Source organism: Cydia fagiglandana, chromosome 5 (assembly GCF_963556715.1).
Source record: "Cydia fagiglandana chromosome 5, ilCydFagi1.1, whole genome shotgun sequence".
Classification (NCBI taxonomy): Eukaryota; Metazoa; Arthropoda; class Insecta; order Lepidoptera; family Tortricidae; genus Cydia; species Cydia fagiglandana.
In genome coordinates this window covers 15,795,346-15,818,275 of record NC_085936.1, presented here as the reverse complement: position 1 = coordinate 15,818,275, position 22,930 = coordinate 15,795,346, and the positions used below count along the sequence as shown (strand labels likewise).

The following is a 22,930-nucleotide window of genomic DNA, read 5'->3' as shown; positions in this document are numbered from 1 at the left end:
AGTACGTTATTCCGTTAGCTTATTTGCCACACGTCCCCACCTGGCCCGGTTAATTGCCGGGACGCTAAACGGATTTAAGTTCGGATCCGGTTAGTTACCGTTTAACGAATTCAGTCTACGTTAGTTAGAGCCACGTGCCTTTGTTCTAGGAATGATGAAGTCTTTTTCTGTTGTATTTTGGACGGTCTAACGAGTTTAATTCGAATTGTTGTGATTTTTGTGCAAAAGCTTTGCTGAAACAACTTAAACATGTTCACATAATTTTTAGTTTAGTTTATCTTATGTTTAGGTATTTAAAAAAAATTATCAAAATTTACCCTCAAATGGCTTCTTAAGCCAGTTCAGGGTAGACGAAAACATTACCATGATCAAATAATGTAGGTTAAAGAGTGACAGACCCAGGTGGATTTTTATTTGGTTGGTTAATCAATTAATGTTATAACTACCCGAAAATGTACAAATTATTTGTATACTTCTATTTAAATACCTAAAGATACAGATAGAATGAAGCTTACTCAGGTCAGGGCAGTATAATAAACTCATTTCGTAGTCTGTGTTTGCGTAATGTGCTTGCGTCACTTTCGCTTCGAGTTAAAAGTATGCTAGGTAGATTATTTCAATTCAAATACGGAGCCATTATTTGTTTTTGTAAGGTACAGGCAGCGACAGAAGGTGCAATTTGAGCAAAACTTGATTGTTAACGGAGTAAAGGTGACAGTCCATTTCCAACGACAGCTGCATTACTGTTAATTTTACTATTAAAATTGACAATGACAGCGACGCGTTCAGTACCGGTAGTGCAGCTGCGGTTAGAAATGAAATGTTACCATAAGAGCGTGTGGAGATCATTAATTAAACCTCCTCCTAAGGTTTTTACTTTTATAAGTGGTTATTAATGTTAATTTGGTAATGCTTCACAATGCAAGAAGGATGGGTAAATGTTTTATTTATAAGAAACATCAACTTAGTTTTTCTAAAACATAAAATAATTAAACTGAATGGTTAATGTATGCATGTGGAAATTCCATAATGAATTCTCAGGAGCTGTTAAAATAACCTATATTCCGTTGGAGTGTCTATTGTATTATTTATTGTCTCCATAACAGGTGAATGGGAAAGCTCTCACGCCCGTGACATTTGCCTAGTTCGCCATTCTGGTCACAGTGGCTGCGGTTAAATCAGCAAAACACTTGAATTATATTTTTGTCGCACACTTTGTTAGTGAAAGATTGGTATTGTTTGAATCTTTGTCATCAATAGAAAATATTAAATCAAAATCATCAAAAGCATTTGTAAGCTATACAACAAGGAAGCAAATTCCAATTTTAATTTTTTGGTGTATTCTTTATTGATAAAAACAAAGAAAGAAATAAGCAAACATAATAAAACTTAAAAATGTCACTGTAAAAGCTGACGGATCAAATCCATAACAATAATAGAACAAGAAATTAAAATCAGATTCGGGGTCATGGACACAAAATGATAATGTTATGCACAAATAATAAATAATTTTATATTTAAGTAATCCACTTAAACTTAACATAAATATTTATTTATAAAAAACTTTTAATGCCAAAAACCTACCTACAGTTAGAATAAATTTGTAAGTAAGGCGAGGCTTTGCTAAATATATACTAAAATTAAAATTATTATGTACACGTATCACAAATTATTTAAATGCGAACCGTTATTTCGTTAACTTTACACATTACCTATATAATAGGTAAATGCTATTTTTTATAATAGCGGCAATCTGACAACCTGGCAAGCTAAACTTGAATAAGCACAACGATAATGTCATTAATTACATTTGCTATATCCCAAGCTGACAAGTCAATATGGTATTGCGTCACTGTTTTAATATCACGCGCTGTGTTCCCCTGCAGCTAGGTACAGCGGCGTTCAAAAGTGCATGGATATGTTTCAACCGTAATATTAAGGCATTACGGTCGACATCTATCCATGCACTTTTGAACTCCACTGTACCGGCGACATAGAGCAGAATGCAAGTCAATAAACCCTCGTCGCACGGCGTTGCGACGTATTTTATACAACACGACATTTTGTTCTAATACTTGATGCGAGAATCCATTTGCTCGGGCGGAAATATCCTTTATACATTTATTCACGACGTTTTGTGTCTTTATCTGAAAATGATAAATATAGTTGAATAAAGTTGGCTCTGTCCTAGTTTTTATGAGAAACAATTCGTTATATTCCAGATTAATTACATACACCGTGAAATTTTAGTGGTTGTTTTCCCGCAAAGAAATGATTCTGCTATCGATATACAGTCGATGTGTAATCTTTTTTTTTAATAATGTTAAGAAATGCCAGATTTATAAATGTGTCGATCGAAACTCGAAAGTGACCTAACACCAGTAGTAGCACTGCAGTAGTACCTACCTAATTCTTTTGAGTGAATGAAACAAAATAACCTAAACAGTAGTTCCATTTATTTTTCCTTCACACGTTTTACGTGCAGTTAGTTTGCAGATCCTTAAAAGTAATAAAAGTAAACATAACAAGTTAAGATCAAGCTTTTAATGATCAAAAACTTAAACAAACACTTAATTTAAACTTCCCGATACCGCAATAATTGTTCGAACTGCAATCCGCCACGTTCAATACACAATCACCTCTGCCCTGTGCATGTGCTGGCGTTTGAAACTGCCCGTGGTTAAGCAGCCGCTGTGTTGCGGCGACAATTGTTAGTCCGTGGGGAACTTGGGGGTTTTAAATCCCCCGAAGACACAGCGACTGTAAATGGTCCGGTTCCGCGTAAAGTCGCCGGGCGGCGTGGGAGTCGTAGTTAGCCCTAGCGTAATACAGCTGCACCATCGCGACGTACTCTAAATTAGAATATTCGTAATGTCGATCCATTTTACTAGAAATAGCAGTGATGACATTGACAGGATCTGTTATCACAGAAGAGGATGTAATTCACTACAAATGTAGTTAACGTCAGTAAAGATGCAGGCGACTTCTATATCTTGCTTCTCACAAAATTAGTTGACTTCCGATTACACAAACTACTTCACCAGATGTCACTATAAAATGTATATAATTTCAGTGGCATTAATATTTAAATTAAAATAAGTACGAATTCATATTTGTAATTATTATAATTTTCAATAAATTTTGTGAAAAAATAAGAATTTTGTTATAAATTTGATTTAATTATACTGTTTTTTTATGCTGGCAACACTTGCATATCCGCCAAGACCATGTCAAGCATAGACAAGCAATTTTTTTTGCTGTCACTGGAAGAGGGTAAATTTGAAATATTTCAGTGATGGTTCAGCCATTTTCTTCGTTACGGTTCTGAAGAAATTAGATTATAGCCCGAATTAAAACACATACCCTGTTATGAAAACCCCGAAAGTGCGTTGAGTTATCTCTGTGTTGCTCCGCCTTGTCGTTGAGCATTCGCTGTGTGCTGTGTTATTTTGTGCGATATGGACGCTATTTTACAGTAAATTTATTTCGTGGTAGGTACCTAAGTACTAGTACCTAAGTACTAGTAACTTTTGATAAGGCAGGCCACTATCGATAAATCTGCTACAATGCCTAGACTATGTGCTTTTGGATGTAAAAAAACACTGGTAAGTTCATTTTCACGAATTGTGGTACCTAATACATTCAAGTTCAAGTTCTTTATTTGCATTCATGTTGTACATATAGGTAGTAAATAACAAATAAGTTGTTTCAAACATGAACCCTGCAAGGGCATAGCAATTACTTAAAATAACCTATACCTAATACAAATAAAAATGAAAAATTGTAGGCTTATTAGAATACCTCTTAAAACTTATCATTTAAATATTATTAATTAACAATAAAATATAGCTATAAGAATCTTGTCATATCTATGCATATGTATAGTTCAAAATCCCATATCTAGATACTCCAGACATGGTTTAAAAATATGTGTTATACATACTTATTTTAACATTATCTTACATTACATGTATCAGGCAGACATAATACAAGGAGAGTAAATTTATTTTTTCAGGAACAATAACCCATCGCTTTCCAAATCCTGACAAGTATCCAGAACAATTCAAATCTTGGGTCACACTTGTTGGTGGCAAGTTGGAAAAATCTTCGGATTATGAGTACCATAAGAAGAGGATCATTTGTGATAAACATTTCAAGAATGCAGACAAAAACCGTAATCACCGGTTAAATAGATTAGCAGTGCCTTCACTGCATTTACCTGGTATGAATCTATAAGATTATCTTTCAGAATTAGTTATACGTAAGTCGGAAAAACCAGTCTAACTCTTTATAAGGATGTTTTTAGGGTTCCGTTCCTCAAAAGGAAAAAACGGAACACTTATAGGATCACTCGTGCGTCTGTCTGTCTATCCGTCTGTCACAGCCTATTTTCTCGGAAACTACTGGACCAATTAAGTTGAAATTTGGTACACATAATTATGTAAATTAGTGACCCAAACACGGATGGACGTGTAACGTAAAGAAATGAATTTTAGGCATAAGGGCCACTTTTGGGCGGTAAATGAGGAAGTTAAAAAATAAAGTTTTGTGGCCGAATTCCCGAAGTGTCCCAAAGAGGAGTACCTTTAGCTTCAAGCATGAGTCGGACTTAAAACAAAAAATGCGACTAGGCTGTATCTGGCACGTAGCCGCAATGGTACTTGTAGTACAGTCAACAGCAGAAGTTGCTAAGCGGGCGAGGTATTCAAAATTACCTTGACATGCTCTTATTGTCTTAACTATAAAGTCGCGTCCAGATCATTTTAAACCACTCGCCCGCTTAGCAACTTCTGCTGCTGACTGTACTGATTGATTAGGTTACTATTGTTACGTGTTTTAAAAAGCAGTATGCATAATTTTTATAGTGATATTTAGAGAAAAGAAGCCATTACATGCAATGTACCGCTGACAGAAATATGGTTAACGTAGCTAATTCCGTCATATGAACTATTCCGTCCATTAGAGCATCAACCAACCTCTGTACCTTTTTACAGAACAAAGGCATGTTGACAACTTGGAAATTTCGCATGCTACTCAGCCAAACATTAATGAACAAGCCTCTACCTCAAACTTACAACAAGTTTCTATTGAAGCACCACAGCAGGCTGCATTACCAATCAATACGGGTAATCTATATATTTTATATTATATTTTTATATATAAATGCAATGCAAGTGTCCTGACCGAGGGACTGATTAATCAACGCAGAGCCGAAACTACAAAAGATAGAAATTTGAAATTTGCACACCAGTTTAGATTTATAAATTGTACAAGAGATAAGAAGCGATTTTGGAAATTCAACCCCTAAGGGGGTTAAAAAGGGATAAAAGTTTGTTTGTTTGTGTTTGTTGTTTGTAAGCGATAATTTCCCTTACCGAACAGGCTACCACGGGTTTTTTGTTACTCGCCACAGTTTCTCTTTTTCTAACGTTATTTATATATAAAAATGATATTTTCAGATGTTTTTGAAATGCCTCAAGCCGCCTTCTTTCCGCAGTTTCAGAGTCTCAGTACACCAACACAAAGCAATTCCGCAGGTAGGTTTTTGCTTAAATAATACCATAGAGAAATATAGTAAGACAAGAGTGCTCACTCCATGCATCAGTTTTGGTACCAAAAATATTAGTATTTTCATAGTCGACATCTAGCATCGAGTAGCGGAATTATCAGTACCGCTACTCGATACTAGATGTCTCTCAAGTGGCGACCAACGAAAATTGTATTGAACAACAATGTACAACTAACTAATATTGTTTAATTACTTGTAAAGGTACATGTTTTTTTGTAAAATTAAGCAATTAAAATATGGAATGTGAAGGAGAGTATTCTAGCAGTTGCCCTCTATTTCATTCTCACAGAAATTTTACTTAATGTCATGGTTTCATGAGTAACAGTAACAACCTCATCCCAAACAAGGGAACACATAATAGCGACTGGAGGGCAGCATGAGGAGCACCCAGCTCTATGCGACAGAGACATTTAGCCACAGCCATAGCTTCAGAGTACGAGCGGATTTCATCAAATTCGATTCAGTTATTTCCGGTTTAGCCGTACCTCACTCAACACTGTACAATAAAGCGATAGAAATTCATGACATAAATTTCTGCCTATTTAGTAGGTATGTATAATGGATAGATAATAAGAATCTTAATACTTTTTCAGCTATAACTCAAGATACGAGTGCTGCTCAAGCTCGCGCCGGTGTAATCATGGAGCATAATTACAGCGTGATAAGCAAATCTAAATGGGCGGGAGGTGCTTTGGGCGGTCAAGGTATATTTACATTTATACAATAGGTATACAGTCTGTTACCGACAAGTGGGCTTTTATTGAAACAGGGTAAAGTAACATAGTTCTTTAACTTAACCATGATCTTAATTTACTTAAAAAACTAAAATTCAGCCTTTATTAACTTTCTAACGAAATTTTAATTGCCAGCTATGGTCAGCACAGTAAATTGACAAGTAAGTGCTAATGACAGCTCTTCATACTTTGTTTATTATTATTACGACGTTTAATTTTAAGAGTTAGCGATACCAAGTATACCAACAACACTTAAGATAGCTACACCAAATTAAAGCCACTAGTTTCATTGATAAACACTTTATTACCAACTAAATTAAACTTAAATTCAAACCCCTAATTTTTATACATTACAATATAATACATTAACGCCACATAATACGAGTAGGTGAGGTACTTGTCGTTGGTTTGCTACCTGTCTGAAGTGCTCGAGAATCCATTCCCCAACTTGCACTGGCACGGTCCCGTGCATAGCGCTTTCAAGCTGACCAGGGGCGATTGGCTGGATCTCACGAACTCGCTGAGAAGCCGCTGTTATCAATCGAGCATTGTGTGGATGTCGTCAATTAGGGAAGTGTTTCCGATAAAGCCTTAAGCCTTGAGCTGCAGTTCCACGTGTATTAACAGCTCTTGAGCATCGTAACCCATTTTAAAGAAAATCTAATACCACTTTTGCATATTTTTTGGTGTGTTTTGACAACCCGACGTGTTGACGACTTTTGAAATTATCATGTCAAAGTTTACAAAAAACACTTAAAACCTCCATATATGAACGCAATGATAAGGACGACAGTAATTTTGTGATAAGCCCCCTCCAGACTATGCGCGTGAATCGCGGGCGAAGCCGCGAACGCGAGTGTGTAGTCTAGTTCGCTGATATGCGAAATCGACTCCAGACTCGCGTTCGCGGCTTCGCGCCGCGATTCGCGCACGAGTGTGGAGCGGGCTATAGAGTTGTCTCAGTTTTTTATCCCCGTACCATGATATGCCTTGTACCACGTGCGTTAGCGATATGAGTAACGACAATTACGCAGTACACCCACTACATTGCATGTGCGGATTTCGGAAATTTAATTAAGCTGTTAATTCACATTAATATGATTTGCTAATACACGAAAACAACTGCTAATGGATCATATTATTATCAGTTTTAATAAATGCCCGCAAGCCAGTTACACACTGTAACTTTTGCCCACGACTTATTCTACGTGGAATTTATGATTTAAGTAGCTTACTTTTTATCCACCTTTTTAGCCTGTTCGAGATCTTGAAAACAGTGAAAAATAGAAATACTACTCCTAAAAATACGTGTGATATCTCATTCGTCATGATGCCTAGAAAAATGTATTCGAAGCGTGTAATGTACACAAAAAATATTAAAAGTAAAGCATGTTAAGCCTAGCCTAATAGCTTTAGCCAGCACAAAATCGCTTCGGGAAAAGGAAGGACAGATACTTATTGCGATATTGGGGAAATAAAAAACAACTATTTAATCTCCCCTTTTTTTGTTTATAACTTTTGATATTTTTTGTGTGTTAATACTCTCTTCGAATACATTTTTCTAGGCATCATGACGAAACTAATGAGGTATCCTGAAAACGGTGAAAAATAGAGATACTACACGTATTTTTAAGAGTAGTATCTCTATTTTTCACCGTTTTCAGGATCACGAACAGACTATTTGTTTATTATACATAGATTACCCACACATACTTCCACGGAGCTTCCTTTTTTATCTTATCTTATAAAAGCTATCCTTTGTCCTTCCTCGGTACCAACTCAGAAAACTATCTCTATTGGTACCAAATTTCATAAAAATCAGTTTAAGATCAGGTTACCTAGTTAGTCATAGGGGTGACCGGACTGAAAAGGTTAGGAACCACTGCATTGTGGTTTACCAAACCAATTAATGTTGCTCTCCGGCGGCAGAACATGGCAGTAATAGTCTCTATTGTAACAGTGCGGTTTATTATTTTTAACCATGCTTCCAAATTCACACATTCAGTTTTGTTTTTCAGATGGGCTGAAAACAAAATCATCTAGCACCAGCTTAGCAGAATCAATCTCACTGCGTTCAAAAATCAAGCGGCTACGTACTGAGATAATAAGGTTACAGAAAAAATCCAAGTCATTTGCAGCGAGGCTGGCAAATGCCGAAGACCTCACAACCAATCCTGCATTCCAGGATATTGTAAATAACATGACAAAACCAGCGCGACTATTTATGCAGATGCAGCAGCAAGCGAAAAAAACACCAAAAGGACGACGCTTCACTGTTGAAGAAAAGGTGTTGTCATTATCTGTATACAAAAAAAGTCCGAAATGCTATGCATTACTTCATAAATATTTTACCTTACCATCTACAAAAGCTATGAAGCGCTTACTAGGCCAGATAAAACTTAGACCGGGGATAAACCCTATAATTTTCAAAAAAATTAAGGAAACTGTTGCGAAGCAAAACCTATCTGACAGATTATGCAGCCTCATGTTCGACGAGATGTCATTAAAACCGCAGGTTTCTTATAATGCGCAGAAGGATAGAATGGAAGGCTTTGCTTGCAACCGTGACAAGGCGTTTGCGGACCACGCCTTAGTATTTATGGTAAAAGGAATCAAACATAATTTTAAGCAACCGATTGCCTACTATTTTACGACATGTTTGCAGAAAACGGAATTATCGGAAACATTATTGTGGATGTTATCAAACACGCACAAAAATCTGGTCTCATAATCGTGAATACTGTTTGTGATCAGAGCCAAGTAAATGTTGGAGCCATCAAGGAACTAGTAAATGACACCAAAAAAGAAAATAAACAGCTACAGAAGGAGTTACCATATGAACATTTTAAAATAAATGGCAAAAACATTATCCATATTTATGACACTCCCCATTTAATGAAGGGACTCAGGAATAATTTACTTTCCAAGGACATGCGCTATGTCACAAACGGGCAAGAGAAAATAGTGATGTGGCAACATTATGAAATGTTATATGCCGCCGACCGAACATATGGAGAACTACGGCTAGTGGACAAGTTGACCGAAGAGCATGTAAATCGACAAAAAATAAAAAAAATGCGAGTCAAATTAGCGACCCAATTATTTAGCCATGTAGCGTAGCTGTAGCCGCTGAACACCTATCGGCCAGTGGCGATCTGCCTCAGGAGTGTCGTCAATTAATTGACATTACTTTGATGCTCGACGACCTATTCGACAGCCTGAATGGAAATACCATAAGCATTCCTAACGGAAAAAAATACAAAGGATGCGTGAAGCGGAATTCGCCACATCATAAACTATGGCAAGACTGTAAAACAATTTTAAAGACAGTAACATTTATAAAAAAACAAGAAATGAGTGGGAATAAAATGCGAAAAATCGAACAGACCGTCCCATCTGTTATTAATTTTATTAAAACTATAGAAGGTGTAGAAAGAATATGGACAGTTTTGTCGGAAAAGTTCGGTTTTGACATTTTATTAACCCGACACTTAAATCAGGATCCCTTAGAAAACTTTTTCGGGAACATTCGCAGCTATGGGGCAAGAAACAACGCGCCTAATACTACGGCGTTTGAAGCGGCCTTTAAAGCGCTTTTATTAAACAATTATAACTCGCTCCATTCCAAAAATGCGAACTGCGAAGATGACTCAAATAAATGTCTACAAACACTAGATTTCTTTCTGAAAGAAAAACATGCAGACGCAGACGTTCCACCTGAAAAGGATGTAGAATGTAATGCTGAGGTTTTCTCATGTGACAATTTACAAGAATCCGATGCGGGTCAGCGGAATTATGTGTGTGGATGGGTACTGACACTACTGACTAAATATCTTAAAAATGTTGTCAAAAGGTGTGAGACCTGCAGAGAAAGTCTAGTTGATGGACAAGACGCAGACAAAAAAAATGCATTCATTAAAGCAAAAGAATATAGCACGAGGCGATGGCTTTGCTACCCAAGCGAGGATTTTGTCAATTGTTTTCATGACATACAAAATATTACAATGTCGTTTTTAAAAAAAAATGTGCCGAAGAATAACTTGAAAAAAGACATTACCGCAATAACTGATGTGTTGGTTGATTATCCTTTTAAATGTTTTATACATAAAGATAAACTGACCCAGTATTTCACAAACACTACAATAAATGTTTTACTGTACAGTTGGTGCAGATCAGTTAATCGCATATTATGTGGTAAAATAAATTATAATGATGATGACGACGAAACTAAACGTGCAGCACAATCATATTACAACAGACATAAACATTACAAAAATAAAATATGTTAAATGGAGTTTGCACTGGTATAACGCATATTTTTAGGCTCTTCTTATTCTTATGGCGTAGTAAATTTTCTTATTAACATGTATTTTCTTGTGTGTGAATGCTTTTTCACCACACGCCTTCTTTTCTATTATTTACCAAAAATTGTACTTTCCTAGCGATCATGTGGAGTAAAACATGAATTACTCTCGGCAGCAAAGTTTGCTCGCTTCTCGTGACTCTGCAACGATCAAGATTCCACTTTTTAAATCTCTCTATACACTAGTAATTTTGGAATATTTCGCATGTTTTGATCTCGATATAAGCACGAGAGGTAAACAACAAGTTTGCTTCTTTACGAGTACACTTATTCTATTGTCTCTGTTACTATTTTCCCTACACTTATTGTATTACGCTATCAACAAAATGAAAGCAATAAACATATTTACTTTAATATTCTGTTTTTTTTATAATTCCATTATTGATAACATTAATTAACGTTTTCCACATAATGTTAGGTCTACTTGGGCGGTTTACAAGTACATTTTTTGTTTGACTCCTTGTAAACAATTACAGTTATTTGTTACAAGAAACCAATCAAAAAATGGACTTTTAAACCGACCAAGTAGACCTAATATTATGTGGGACGAAAGTACACGTATGGATGCATATGTACTTGTACACGCACACATACATACTTAGTTTCGGGGGAGAATCAGAGATGGCGCTTTCAAATGAGTTTCCATAAAATGCTTCAAGAGGGCTCTCTTTACCTATTATACTTACTTTACTCTTTGATGTAATTATTCGATTTATCAAAGTTGACACAACGTAATGGCAATCATCAAACTAATAAAAAGGTTTTATTTCAACTGTTAATCGTGAAGGAACAGTCTAAGTAAATTTTAATTTCAGTTGTCAAACAGTAAAGCACTCTAGCCTGTTACACAGTTTAAAAAAGTAACATGTGCTTGTTTATTTCTTTATCTGTTTACAATATCGGGAACTGTCGTCGACTTGCAGTTTTAGTGTGTTACTATTGTTTTTCGCTTGTTCGAGTTTAGGTTATTTTTTTGTATTTTTTTTTTTGGAAAACAGTTTATTTATAAGTTTGTCTATCATAATTCGAAAGTACTACCGATAGCAAATCGCCCTGCCGCGGGAAAACAACCACTAAAATTTCACGGTGTATAATAAGAAAATAAAGGTACTTGATTTATAAGTCTGTGATATCAGCAAATTACTTGTTATTAAATTAGATAATTGTTGAGTTAATTCATACCTGATAAAATAATATATGCTGTTACACGCTCGTAGCATATCATATGTATCAGTAAAGTCCTGAAAATTAGAACTCTTAAATGTTTCTAAATCATGTTTAACGTCTCTTTTGTTTCTTTACAAGTTTTATATTCTTTAATAGTGTCCATGACCTTCCCTCAATCTCAGTTAAGTCCTCATACTTTCGGTGTTATTCCCTTTATAAAATATTGCACTCGCTACCTTTGTTTTTTGACTTATAATCACAAGCTAATTCTTTCGCCAACGTTTTTGTTAACTTTCATATCTGCCAACATTTCTTTAATAACAAGGATGTCACATTGTAATTGATTTATCTTCTCATTCTGTTTAAGTATTGTCTCCCTCAGCCAATACGTATTGTTTTCTTTCTCTTTATCATCTGTATCAATTCCAAATTCGCCGCCTATAATAGCGTCATACACGGCATCTAGTTTAGTCTTCGAGGTGTTTCTTACATTACTTTTCATAAAACGTTCATCTTTCTTTCTTGCTATTTCTATTATAGCTCTGTAAAGTGCTGAAGGAAGAACCTGAGGGTACATTTCAACCGAAGACGAACACTCCACAAACCACGTCCTATTCGCTTTGATAGAATTATACATCTTTTTGTGATACCTTTTACCGCCGTACTTTTTTTTGAACATTCTTGACAATGGTCCACAGTTAACTAAAACGTCTAAAGAACTGAGTAATTCCACTTGTTTCTCGAGCCTGCTAATATTTCCCGCTATGTTCAGGTTGTTAATATCACTGACGGCCACAGCTATCATAAAGTTTACCAGAACTATTGCCACGAAAATAACAAATACCAAAAAGAGCAATCTGACGATTGTTCTGGAGTCCTGAAGTTGTTTATCATGGGCTTGTCCAAATAGATCTTCATAGTCAAACTCGGAAGACATCATAATTAATGTTTTGACGACTGCAGATATCGGACCATCAAAAGGCGGTTCAGATTGGAATTGTATCATAAAACAAAAAGCAAATCCAACAACTAAACATATAGACGTGATGAACACCTAAAAACACATAAATAACATTTCAATTATAATAATATTAAAGTACGTAATAATTAAGTACTTTACTTTAAACACTGATGTTTTATATGTCGTATTACAACATAAATCATTTTAAATAAATCATCAACAAGATTTATAAATTAAGATTCAATGCATGAAAATAATATTTTCATATTATATTTTTACTATTGTGGCAAATTTTTACAATTAATTTACAGACAATTTATATTACTGAACTACAAACCTTGAACATATTGATTGCGACTTTCCCGAACATGAGGACGTAATACCCCCACCCTGGAAATCGGGACAGTAAGAACATTGCTTGAAGCCAGACCAGCAACAGCGCGGCACAGGCCACATGACGTTGCCAGGCTGCCATCTCCACAAAATGCACAGTTAGTGGAAGAATGGCGGCCAGGATAAGACCAGTCAGTTTCACCCATGACTCCAGACTATCGAAGTAGTGTAGCCTTTTCAAATAAATGTAGAAAGATTCCTGTAATGCAAACATTATTTTATTATTTATCAGAATTATATTTTATCAATCACATGTTTAAGGTCGTTTCTCAAAAAGTTGGCACCGCCAGGTTAACGTTAACGTTTTTCAAAAATTTTGCATTTTCGCATTTTTTTTATTGGGATCGTTAAAAGGCAACTTTAACTATTAGAAAATGTGGAAGGGAAGCAATTCCTTCAATTAGTTTAGGAGATATAGGCGTTTGAAATTCAGGTTAATGATATCAAGGACAGGTGAAAGATATTTTGTCTCCAGGTTATCGATAGTAGAAGCAGGTTATCGAGAAATAAGTACAAATTCCAATGAAAACATTGACAGGTTATCGAGAGGCGTCATTAACCTGTGTCCGTTGCCGTTAACCTGGTTTCTTGTCATCGTTCACCTGTAATGAGTGTCATCCACCTGTCCACCACATCATTTTCAATGCCTTCTAAAAATAATCGAAAAATGTGTCATCTTCTGTAAAAAGGGACCTTATTGTCCACCATGATGATTAAAATTTTGGATTCTGACCCACCTCACCTTCGATTCGATTCCCAATTTAACAACAAGTTTCTGTGAATAAGTAAACATACAATCTTACTGTCTATTCACCCTGGCAGTACCTAGTGGAATTCAGGTTTGGTGCAACATAGGCACATGCAGTTTTGGTCATCCAACTCGTCTTGGTGAGCACTTGGGAGAGCAGAACTCAAGATAGAGCTGATGCTGGACCATCGCAGTACCTAGTGGAACTCAGGTTTGATGCAACATAGACACACGCTGTTTTGGTCATTCGACACGTCTTCATGAGGACTTGGGAGGGCAGTACCCAAGATAGAGCTGATGCCGAACCCTCGCAGTACCTAGTGGAACTCAGGTTTGGTGCAACATAGACTCACGCTGTTTTGGTCATTCGACACGTCTTGATGAGGACTTGGGAGGGCAGTACCCAAGATACAGCTGATGCTGAACCCTCGCAGCACCTAGTGGAACTCAGGTTTGGTGCAACATAGACACACGCTGTTTTGGTCATTCGACACGTTTTGATGAGGACTTGGGAGGGCAGTACCCAAGATCGAGCTGATGCTGAACCCTCGCAGCACCTAGTGGAACTCAGGTTTGGTGCAACATAGACACACGCTGTTTTGGTCATCCAACACGTCTTGATGAGCACTTGGAAGAGCAGTACCCAAGATAGAGCTGATGCTGAACCCTCGCAGTAACTAGTGGAACTCAGGTTTGGTGCAACATAGACACACGCTGTTTTGGTCATTCGACACGTTTTGATGAGGACTTGGGAGGGCAGTACCCAAGATAGAGCTGATGCTGAACCCTCGCAGCACCTAGTGGAACTCAGGTTTGGTGCAACATAGACACACGCTGTTTTGGTCATTCGACACGTCTCGATGAGGACTTGGGAGAGCAGTACCCAAGATAGAGCTGATGCTGAACCCTCGCAGTACCTACTGGAACTCAGGTTTGATGCAACATAGACACATGCTGTTTTGGTCATTCGACACGTCTTGATGAGCACTTGGGAGCGCAGTACCCAAGATAGAGCTGATGTTGAACCCTCGCAGTACCTAGTGGAACTCAGGTTTGGTGCAAGGTCAGGTCAGGTTAGGTCCGGGTTCAGGTTCAGATAAGAGCCGGGATCCAGGTCCAGGTCCGACTCCGGGTTTGAGTCTAGGTCCGGGTCCGAGTCACAGTCCGGGTCCGAGTCCGGGCCCGAGTCTGGGTCCGGGTCCCAGCCCCAGTCCCAATCCAAGTCAAAATCTAAATCGCCAAACGTGTACTATGCATCATTGAAGAGTTCTGTTCTAATCATCATCAGCAGTTCCACTTCATCAAATGCGACAGTTTTTAATGAAAATGCTTGATTTTCTGATGTAAATCCAAAAGTCACTATACGCATGCCTTTAAGGTTTGAGGAGTTCCCTCGATTCCTCATGGATCCCATCATCAGAACTCGAGATTGACAAAAATGCAGCTTATAAACTTATCTTGCTTAACAAACATAACGAAGAGGACAAATCACCAAACGTGAACTATGCATCGTTGAAGAGTTCCGTTCTGATCTTCATCAGCAGTTCCACTTCATCCAATGTCACTTTTGTGAATGTATATGCTTGATTTGTAAATAAAAACACAAAAATCACTATATGTATGCCTTTAAGATTTGAGGAGTTCCCTCGATTCTTCATAGATCCCATCATCAGAACTGGGTTTTGACAAGAACGGGACTAATCTGCATATACTTATACTTTTTACAAAACATTTTAATATATGTCTAAAACTAAAAACCCTCATAAGGTACCTTTTCCCGTGGGACGTCACAAATCTAGTTTGAGTATATGTAACGTGGATTTTAAATAATTATCGATCACCTGTCATATGGCAGGTGAAGGACGCTTCGTTCACCTGCCATTGCATCATTCACCTGACTTTTTTGGACAGGTTAACGAGACTTAAGACAAAAGTACAAAAATTTCAATAATATGCAGCTTTAACAGACAGGATAGTTTTTATTCCTAAATTAACACACAAAAGCGATATAACCGCTATATAATTATATAGTTACGAGTATTAGTTGTGGTATCAGTGACATTAACCTGCCGCAAAATCTCATCCACCTGGCAGTTTTAGCCAGGTGGACGATATGCAGGTGATGGGGAAAATGGCAGTTATATCGCGAATACACAAAATGTATTAGCTTGATGAACTCCATACTTAGGCATATAAAACTAAACTATTGTTTACGTTACATATCTTGATAGTAATGCGATAGGTTACATAATTAGCAAGATATCGACTCCAGGATAAAGAGTACTTACCCATTACAAACTCCAATTTCCGATACTTTTTCGTTTGTGTTTTATTTGCGAAGCACAATAACCACGTCTTCGTCCTACCAGGTGATAGCTGATGAGTGACGGCTTCAGCTCGTGCGGAGTGAGACGGGAAAGGTGCGGTGGGGGTTATACAATCGTCGTGAATGTGACGCGCCAGGTGACTGTTAAGAATTGCCTTGGACAAACTTTGAAGCCGAATAACTTAAAATATAAGTATAATATTGTTATGCGATAGTAATACTTTAAAACTTAAGGATATATGTTAATAAAATACGGTAATGCCGTTAAATTAAGTTAATATTTTGTGTGGTTTTCATAGCTCGGAACATCAGTACCTCGCGTTGGGACACGGCAGGTTAACGGATAAACGTAGTTACAATATTTTTTTTTGTAATCAATATTTATTAAATTTTTTTCAAAGTATTAGGCCTCTGTGTAAAAAGTCTCTCTAAATATGTATTAATTTTTTATATATAAAAATTGTACATAACGAAAAAAAAGTTCTAACATAAACCTATTTACAGGTGGCGGTGCCAACTTTTTGAGAAACGACCTTAAACACAATAAAACAGTATTACCTGTAAACCTAGCAAACTAATTGAAACGTATATCAATGCCAATAGAAGGTAATACCACTTATCAAACATTTCAAACCAAGGTAGCTCGGCTGAACTTTTCGTCCGATTCGAAGGAGATTCGCTAATATTAGCGTGCACCATATTGTCCTTACAATAAAATACATTTACAACAAAAATATTAAATGAAACAAGAAATAACGCGTATGCTGTCATCAGGACGTAAAATATTGGCAAAAGTTGTCTCCACTTCAAATACAATAAGCTTTCAATAAATGGATGCATAAGTATTTTTCTCATGCCACAGCTTACAAATTCCTCTATAGCTTTTATCTGTCTTGAATCACTGCTTCTTGAAAGCACTTCATAGTTTACACAAACTACAGTTGTCCCCATGGGATATAGCCCCTTAGTACAGACGAATTCGTCAAACACCAATTCGAAAAAGCTTAGAGCATCATGAAATTTAGTAGCTATTATTCGTAATGCAGAATTTCCGTCCTGATCTTTAGCTGATAGCACTGCACCATTGCGCAAAAGTATCTCAGACATAGTCCTGTTCATAGTTTTAGCTGCTACATGCAGAGGAGTATTTCCGAGATCATCAACTTCATTAGGGTTAGCACCCATTTCCAGCAAAACTTCGCCTGTTTCATTGCTAAAATATTTTGCAGCCATATGTAAAGCCGTAAAGCCACCTGATTTTTCTTCCGTTACATTATTTTTCAATGATACTGTTTTTAATTCAATGTTATTAAACTTATTCAGAAGTAATTTCGCGGATTCAGGTTTATTACAATACGCAGCTTTATGAATTGGTGCGTAACCATATTCACTGAAGGAGCTTGGACAATTTGTGTTATCCAGCAAATATTTCAAAATAGCGGGTTTACGCACAGCGATATGCAAAGCAGTCTCTCTTCTTTTTGAGACATTATCTACTAATGCTCCTTTTTTTATAAAAATTTCCACAGCCTCCAAGTTGCCATTCATAATGGCCGTGTAAAGGGGTGTCTGACCTTTTTTGTTATGACAGTCTACTACTCCCATTCGTTCAGCAACATCTAAAAGTTTTAACAGAATAGCTAAATCCCCCACTTTTGTTGCTAACTGAATTGGTGTTTGTACAAACTGAAATATAAAAAATATAGATATTTTAAATGTCACCTACAAATAACTCTAATTTTCATTTCATCTTAATAGGTATTATGCAAGATAAAAACATACAGCAAGAACGAAATCTTCATAAGAAACATGCTGGTATCTCTCGCAATTAAGTGAGTGGGATAATAAAGGTTTGCTGGCATCACAGAGTGCTGTAACATCAGCGCCGGCCGCCAGCGCCGCCTCCACGCCTGGCAACCAGCGATGCAACACGGCCACATGCAGTACTGATAGACCACGAGCATCTCTGACGTTGGCGCTATCTTTGTGTTGTAACAGCGCCTGATAAACAATAATATAAGATCAATACGTCGTATTCTTGATATGCCGTTGGCCTAGGTGAATAGAGATGACATGGTGAATAGGCATAAAAACCTACAAAGGTACCTAGTAAATAGCTACCACAGAATAGATACCTAGTAGTAGGTACCCTAAAATGATTTAATGTAGACCATTCAATAACTAGTATCACGTTGTTACAGTTAAATGAGGCTGTAATGTAGTTTTCATATGTCAAAACTGTTGCAGCATAATTACCCAGTGGAGAGTTAAATAATTACATTTTACGGTACCGTACAACATTCTCACAGTCTAACAAAACCGATGCCTGACACTATATGTTCTATGTTTCGTTCACTATACTGCACGTTAATTGCCGCGCGCATTCGAACAATTGAATGCTAATATACCTGACAGACAAGACTATAATACGAAAGCATAAGGGTGACAGTCCATTTCCAACGACAACGACGTTGGAAATGGAATGTCACTCTTACTGTTCATTGTCTTGTCATTCATTTTACTATGGAAACTGACAATAACATCGACGTGTTGGAGTAGTAGTGGTCAGAAATTGAACGTTACCTTAAACCTTATTAAAATAAAACACTAGAGCGTTACCAACTTACTTGGAATGGTTTGATTAGTTTATGACGTATACACAAATGTAAAGGTGTCAACCCGGAGTGGTCGAGCGCGGCGGGTGAAGCTCCATTCGAAATCAGACGCACGATTTCCGATATATCTTGATCAATAACAGCCTCATGTAACCGGGTATCTAACCGCGCTCGAAGCCTAAAAAAAAGAAATGTTTATCAACTCGAAATTTAGCTCTAATTTACTTTCCAAGATTTAGTAAGAAACAGACGAAAATAATACGTTAAACTCATCCAGCCTCATGAAATCAACAGCTCACAATACTTAATCAATTTTACTTTAAGGATTTATTTATTTTTGTTTATAATTTCTCGCGTCCGCCAACTTCGCTCTTCTGGCAATATGTCTCTGTCCATCCCTCCTCACCGAACCGGGTTCATGTCGAATTCGTTCACTGTGCAGGTAGCGCGTCTTTGGAACGGACTTCCTTTTAACATAAAAAATGCGCCTAATAAGTTCGCTTTCAAAAAATCCGTACGTGCTTTCTTTGCTAGCAGAATGAAAAAATCTTAGTGTATTATTAGTTTCATAATATGTTTCGTCGTTATTTATTTATATATTTATATATATATATATATATATATATATATATATATATATATGTATATATATATTATAGTATATGTGTACAGTATATTTGTATAGGAAATTAATATGTTATACGTAATTTATTGTTCGTTTTGCTGTTGTAATTATAGCACCGCTCACAATCTCTCTGCTTAGCCTTAAGGTTGACTGGTAGAGAATGCCTTATGGCATTAAGTCCGCCTTTTGTACTATAAGATTTTTCTTTTGTGCAATAAAGATTAAATAAATAAATAAAATAAATAATTATTACTTGTTCAAGAAATTTGTATATGTTCAAAAAGTGTGATAGCTAATTAATATTATACACTCAACGGAGCATCATATTGCAAAAATGGTGTACTTTCGTTTCGGCCAAATACATTTCGCCAAATTTCACTTCCCAACAAACTTATCGCAATAGTTTCATTTCCCAAAGGAACCTTTAGCAAAGTTACACTTCGCATATAATTTATTTGGTCAAATTATCATTTGGCATGATTTTACTTTGTCAAATGTTATTAGGACAAAAACTTATTTAGCAAACGTTTTTTATCGTCTAATATTATATTCCAAAAAGACTACATATTTTTGGCAGTAAGAATGTTTTTTTTTGACGTTACATTTTACTATGTATATGTAATGATCAGTTAAATACTAGACAAATAAAATTCTGCAGCCTCCACTTTATTGGTATGTAAATTGTATGCCATGCAATATTTTGGGACATGTAAGTTATGCTTAATGATACATTTGACTAAATAATATTTGGTAAAATGAAACTTGTCCAAGTAATTATTTGCTAAACAATAACTTGCCAAAAAAGACTATTGCTAACTGAAAATTTGCGATAAGTTGTTTTGCCAAACATTTTTTTGGGAAATGATAATTTGGGAAACATAGTTTGGGATGTGATACTTTGGGAAACGATTTTGGCCCATTCGTTAGTAAACCTGCAAAAATGCAAGGTGCCACAAGGGCTCATTGTTATGTCCATTTCAAGTGTTACGTCAGGAAATAGCAGGCTAATTGAAATCTTATATTTTAGAATATGTAGAATAGAATAGAAATATTTTTATTCGTGAGCACATACACAATAAGTAATCTAATTAACATTAACGAACCTGCGGATCTCGTCAGTAAAGACATCGGTGACTGTGTTGAAGCGCGGTCGAATTGCGTTTTCAGAGGCGTATTTTCTCTGGCACTGGTAAACTTCCGTCGCATCACTGGTGCGTCTTGCACTGTCTATTCCGTAGAAACTCGACAGTCCTTTGAGTGACCTGTAAGTTTTCAATGTAATTGTTAACTATAGATGGTCAAGCAAATCTTGTCAGTAGAAAAAGGCGCGTAATTCAAATTTTCTATGAGACGCTATCATTTTTCAAATTTGCCGCCTTTTTCTACTGACAAGATCTACTTGATCAAGTATAATATATGTGGTGATGATAAATGAGAGTCAGCGTATAACTCATCTGCTCACCCATATAACAACTTCTGCCCTGAACTTTCTCTACGTGGGATGCTAATGATGATGATTGATATGAACTCTCTTGTGTCCTTCCTGTCTATTACTGTCTATGGCCTCTAACTATCTCCATACTAAAATGTTTCTAATTCGGTTTAAGCGTGAAGACGTAACTGACAGACATACAGAGTTACTTTCAGATTAGTAGGGATAGGTTTTTTTTAAATGGGAATTCAACCTAGTCGTAGGTAATAGTTGTAATCTAGAAACTTACTCAGTGCTGTATTGTTTTGGCAAGATACGATCTCGAATTGAATCACTGAGTGGCAGCAGAGGAACGCAGTCGACCTCATGCATACCAGCTTCCGCATCGGCATCTAATAACATAATAAAACCAAAAAAAGTTATTGGAACTGACATAAGTTTATTATAAAGACTTATAAAACTTATAATAAACAAGCATAGTTGAATAAAGTTAAATTTTTCCTTCCCTGGACGCGGTCATAAAGTGTGGGGAGAGGTCGGGCTGGCTACTTTGCCTATTGCGTTCTCTGTCACACCAGACCTGATGTTAAGCAAAGTTGCTGAGCTAAGTTTTACGAGCTCGAATGCCACGAATACTGTATACTCGTATCTAATACTACTTTATCTGCTTTTATTTTAAGATCTTAATTAAGAAATACGCACCTGATAGCATTGAATCCATCTTACAAAACACTCACATTTACAACATTATGTGTGCCCGGTTCGAAATGTTGACTATAATAATATGCACTTATTTAGTTGCGAGTATTCTCCTTACTACGGCGACAGCACCCCGCGCTGTACAAAAAATAGTCATATTTACATGACTATACCGTTTACCTCAGCTTTGAGATAATTCACTGACTCTGCATATACTAATTATCTCAAGGATAAATTCAGAATAAACTAAGGTTTGAGGAAAATCAACACTTATTAGTTCTTAACGCTAAAACTAATATTATAAGCACTAACCAGCTTCAAACACGTAATTGGAATATGATATTACCAAATTGAACTGGTTTTTGAAAATAGAGGGCATTACTATGCAAAAATCACGGCACTTGGAATTAAAATGATAATAACATGCACAACAACACACACAACCTGTTTATGTTGATTCGAGCGACGCACTGTAGCTAACTACATATATTATTATAATAATACTACCATTATACCCACGTAGGTGTGTCATAATTGGTCATAATAGTATGGTTTAGGTTTTCTGAGGTGACTGTCATGACTCAGCCGCAAGCTTTGGGGATTTTTAGAAGATTATTACCAGACATAGGAATCCGCGGGGCAAATTGTGAATTAAGACTTTATGTTTGGCACTTATGGTACTAATTACAACAAAATTTAGGCTGTTTTAAAACGATTAGGCAATTAAAAAGTAATATACTTATACCATAATATATAGTCTTAATTCACAATTTGCCCCGCGGATTCCTATGTCTGATTATAACCATTGGCACACCCCATTAGGATTTTACACCTCAGAACCAGAAAATACATAAGATAACAATGACTTGTCATAGACGTCATCATCAATATACCATAAGACGTCCACTGCTGAACATAGGCCTCCCCCTTGCGTAATGTGATGTGATGCGTAATGTCATAAACGTACTTAATAATAATTTGTATATATTATACTTTAATTTATCCCCATCCCATGTGACCGCCACTATATTATGAGGTGGGGACGATAGGGAATGATTTATATGAAAACACCTATTCTCATCTGTGCCCGCCGGGGATAAGGGACTTTCCACGGCGATGCAGCCGGCAGCTAAGCGACTTAATGTAGCTCAAATTAGAATTTTAAGCTATGATTTGATACAGATTACTTACCATCAGTCGCAGAGGCGTAGTCCATTCTATTTTAAAACGATTTTAATTATTATACCTAGAAGCCTACTTGATGACCTTATTATTAACTATAAAGAACTATGGCCGTC

General features: G+C 36.5%; 1 protein-coding gene across 2 annotated transcripts; it reads right to left on the bottom strand.

Annotated features, from left to right (window-relative positions):
* Positions 1–291: 291 nt before the first annotated feature.
* LOC134664537 (transient receptor potential channel pyrexia-like) lies at positions 292–22,089 on the bottom strand. Of its 2 annotated transcripts, XM_063521234.1 has the most exons (9): positions 21,636–22,089; positions 21,223–21,325; positions 20,605–20,763; positions 18,889–19,054; positions 18,044–18,262; positions 16,820–17,947; positions 13,132–13,386; positions 11,849–12,887; positions 292–2,147 (listed from the first exon to the last, which is right to left on the bottom strand). In XM_063521234.1, exons 1-8 carry the CDS (start codon positions 21,652–21,654, stop codon positions 12,090–12,092), a joined length of 2,847 nt encoding a protein of 948 aa, XP_063377304.1. In that variant the 5' UTR covers positions 21,655–22,089; the 3' UTR covers positions 292–2,147; positions 11,849–12,089. The 2 variants fall into 2 exon arrangements, with proteins under 2 accessions (XP_063377304.1, XP_063377305.1); XM_063521235.1 differs by lacking the exon at positions 18,044–18,262.
* Positions 22,090–22,930: the final 841 nt, after the last annotated feature.

Excerpts from the sequence above, each read along its gene's own strand:
- LOC134664537 (XM_063521234.1), bottom strand. Across the intron at positions 18,263-18,888 it reads AACTAATCAAACCATTCCAA|GCGCTGTTACAACACAAAGA; the intron begins GTAAGTTGGTAA and ends ATTGTTTATCAG. Across the intron at positions 17,948-18,043 it reads ATGAAGATTTCGTTCTTGCT|TTTGTACAAACACCAATTCA; the intron begins GTATGTTTTTAT and ends TTTATATTTCAG.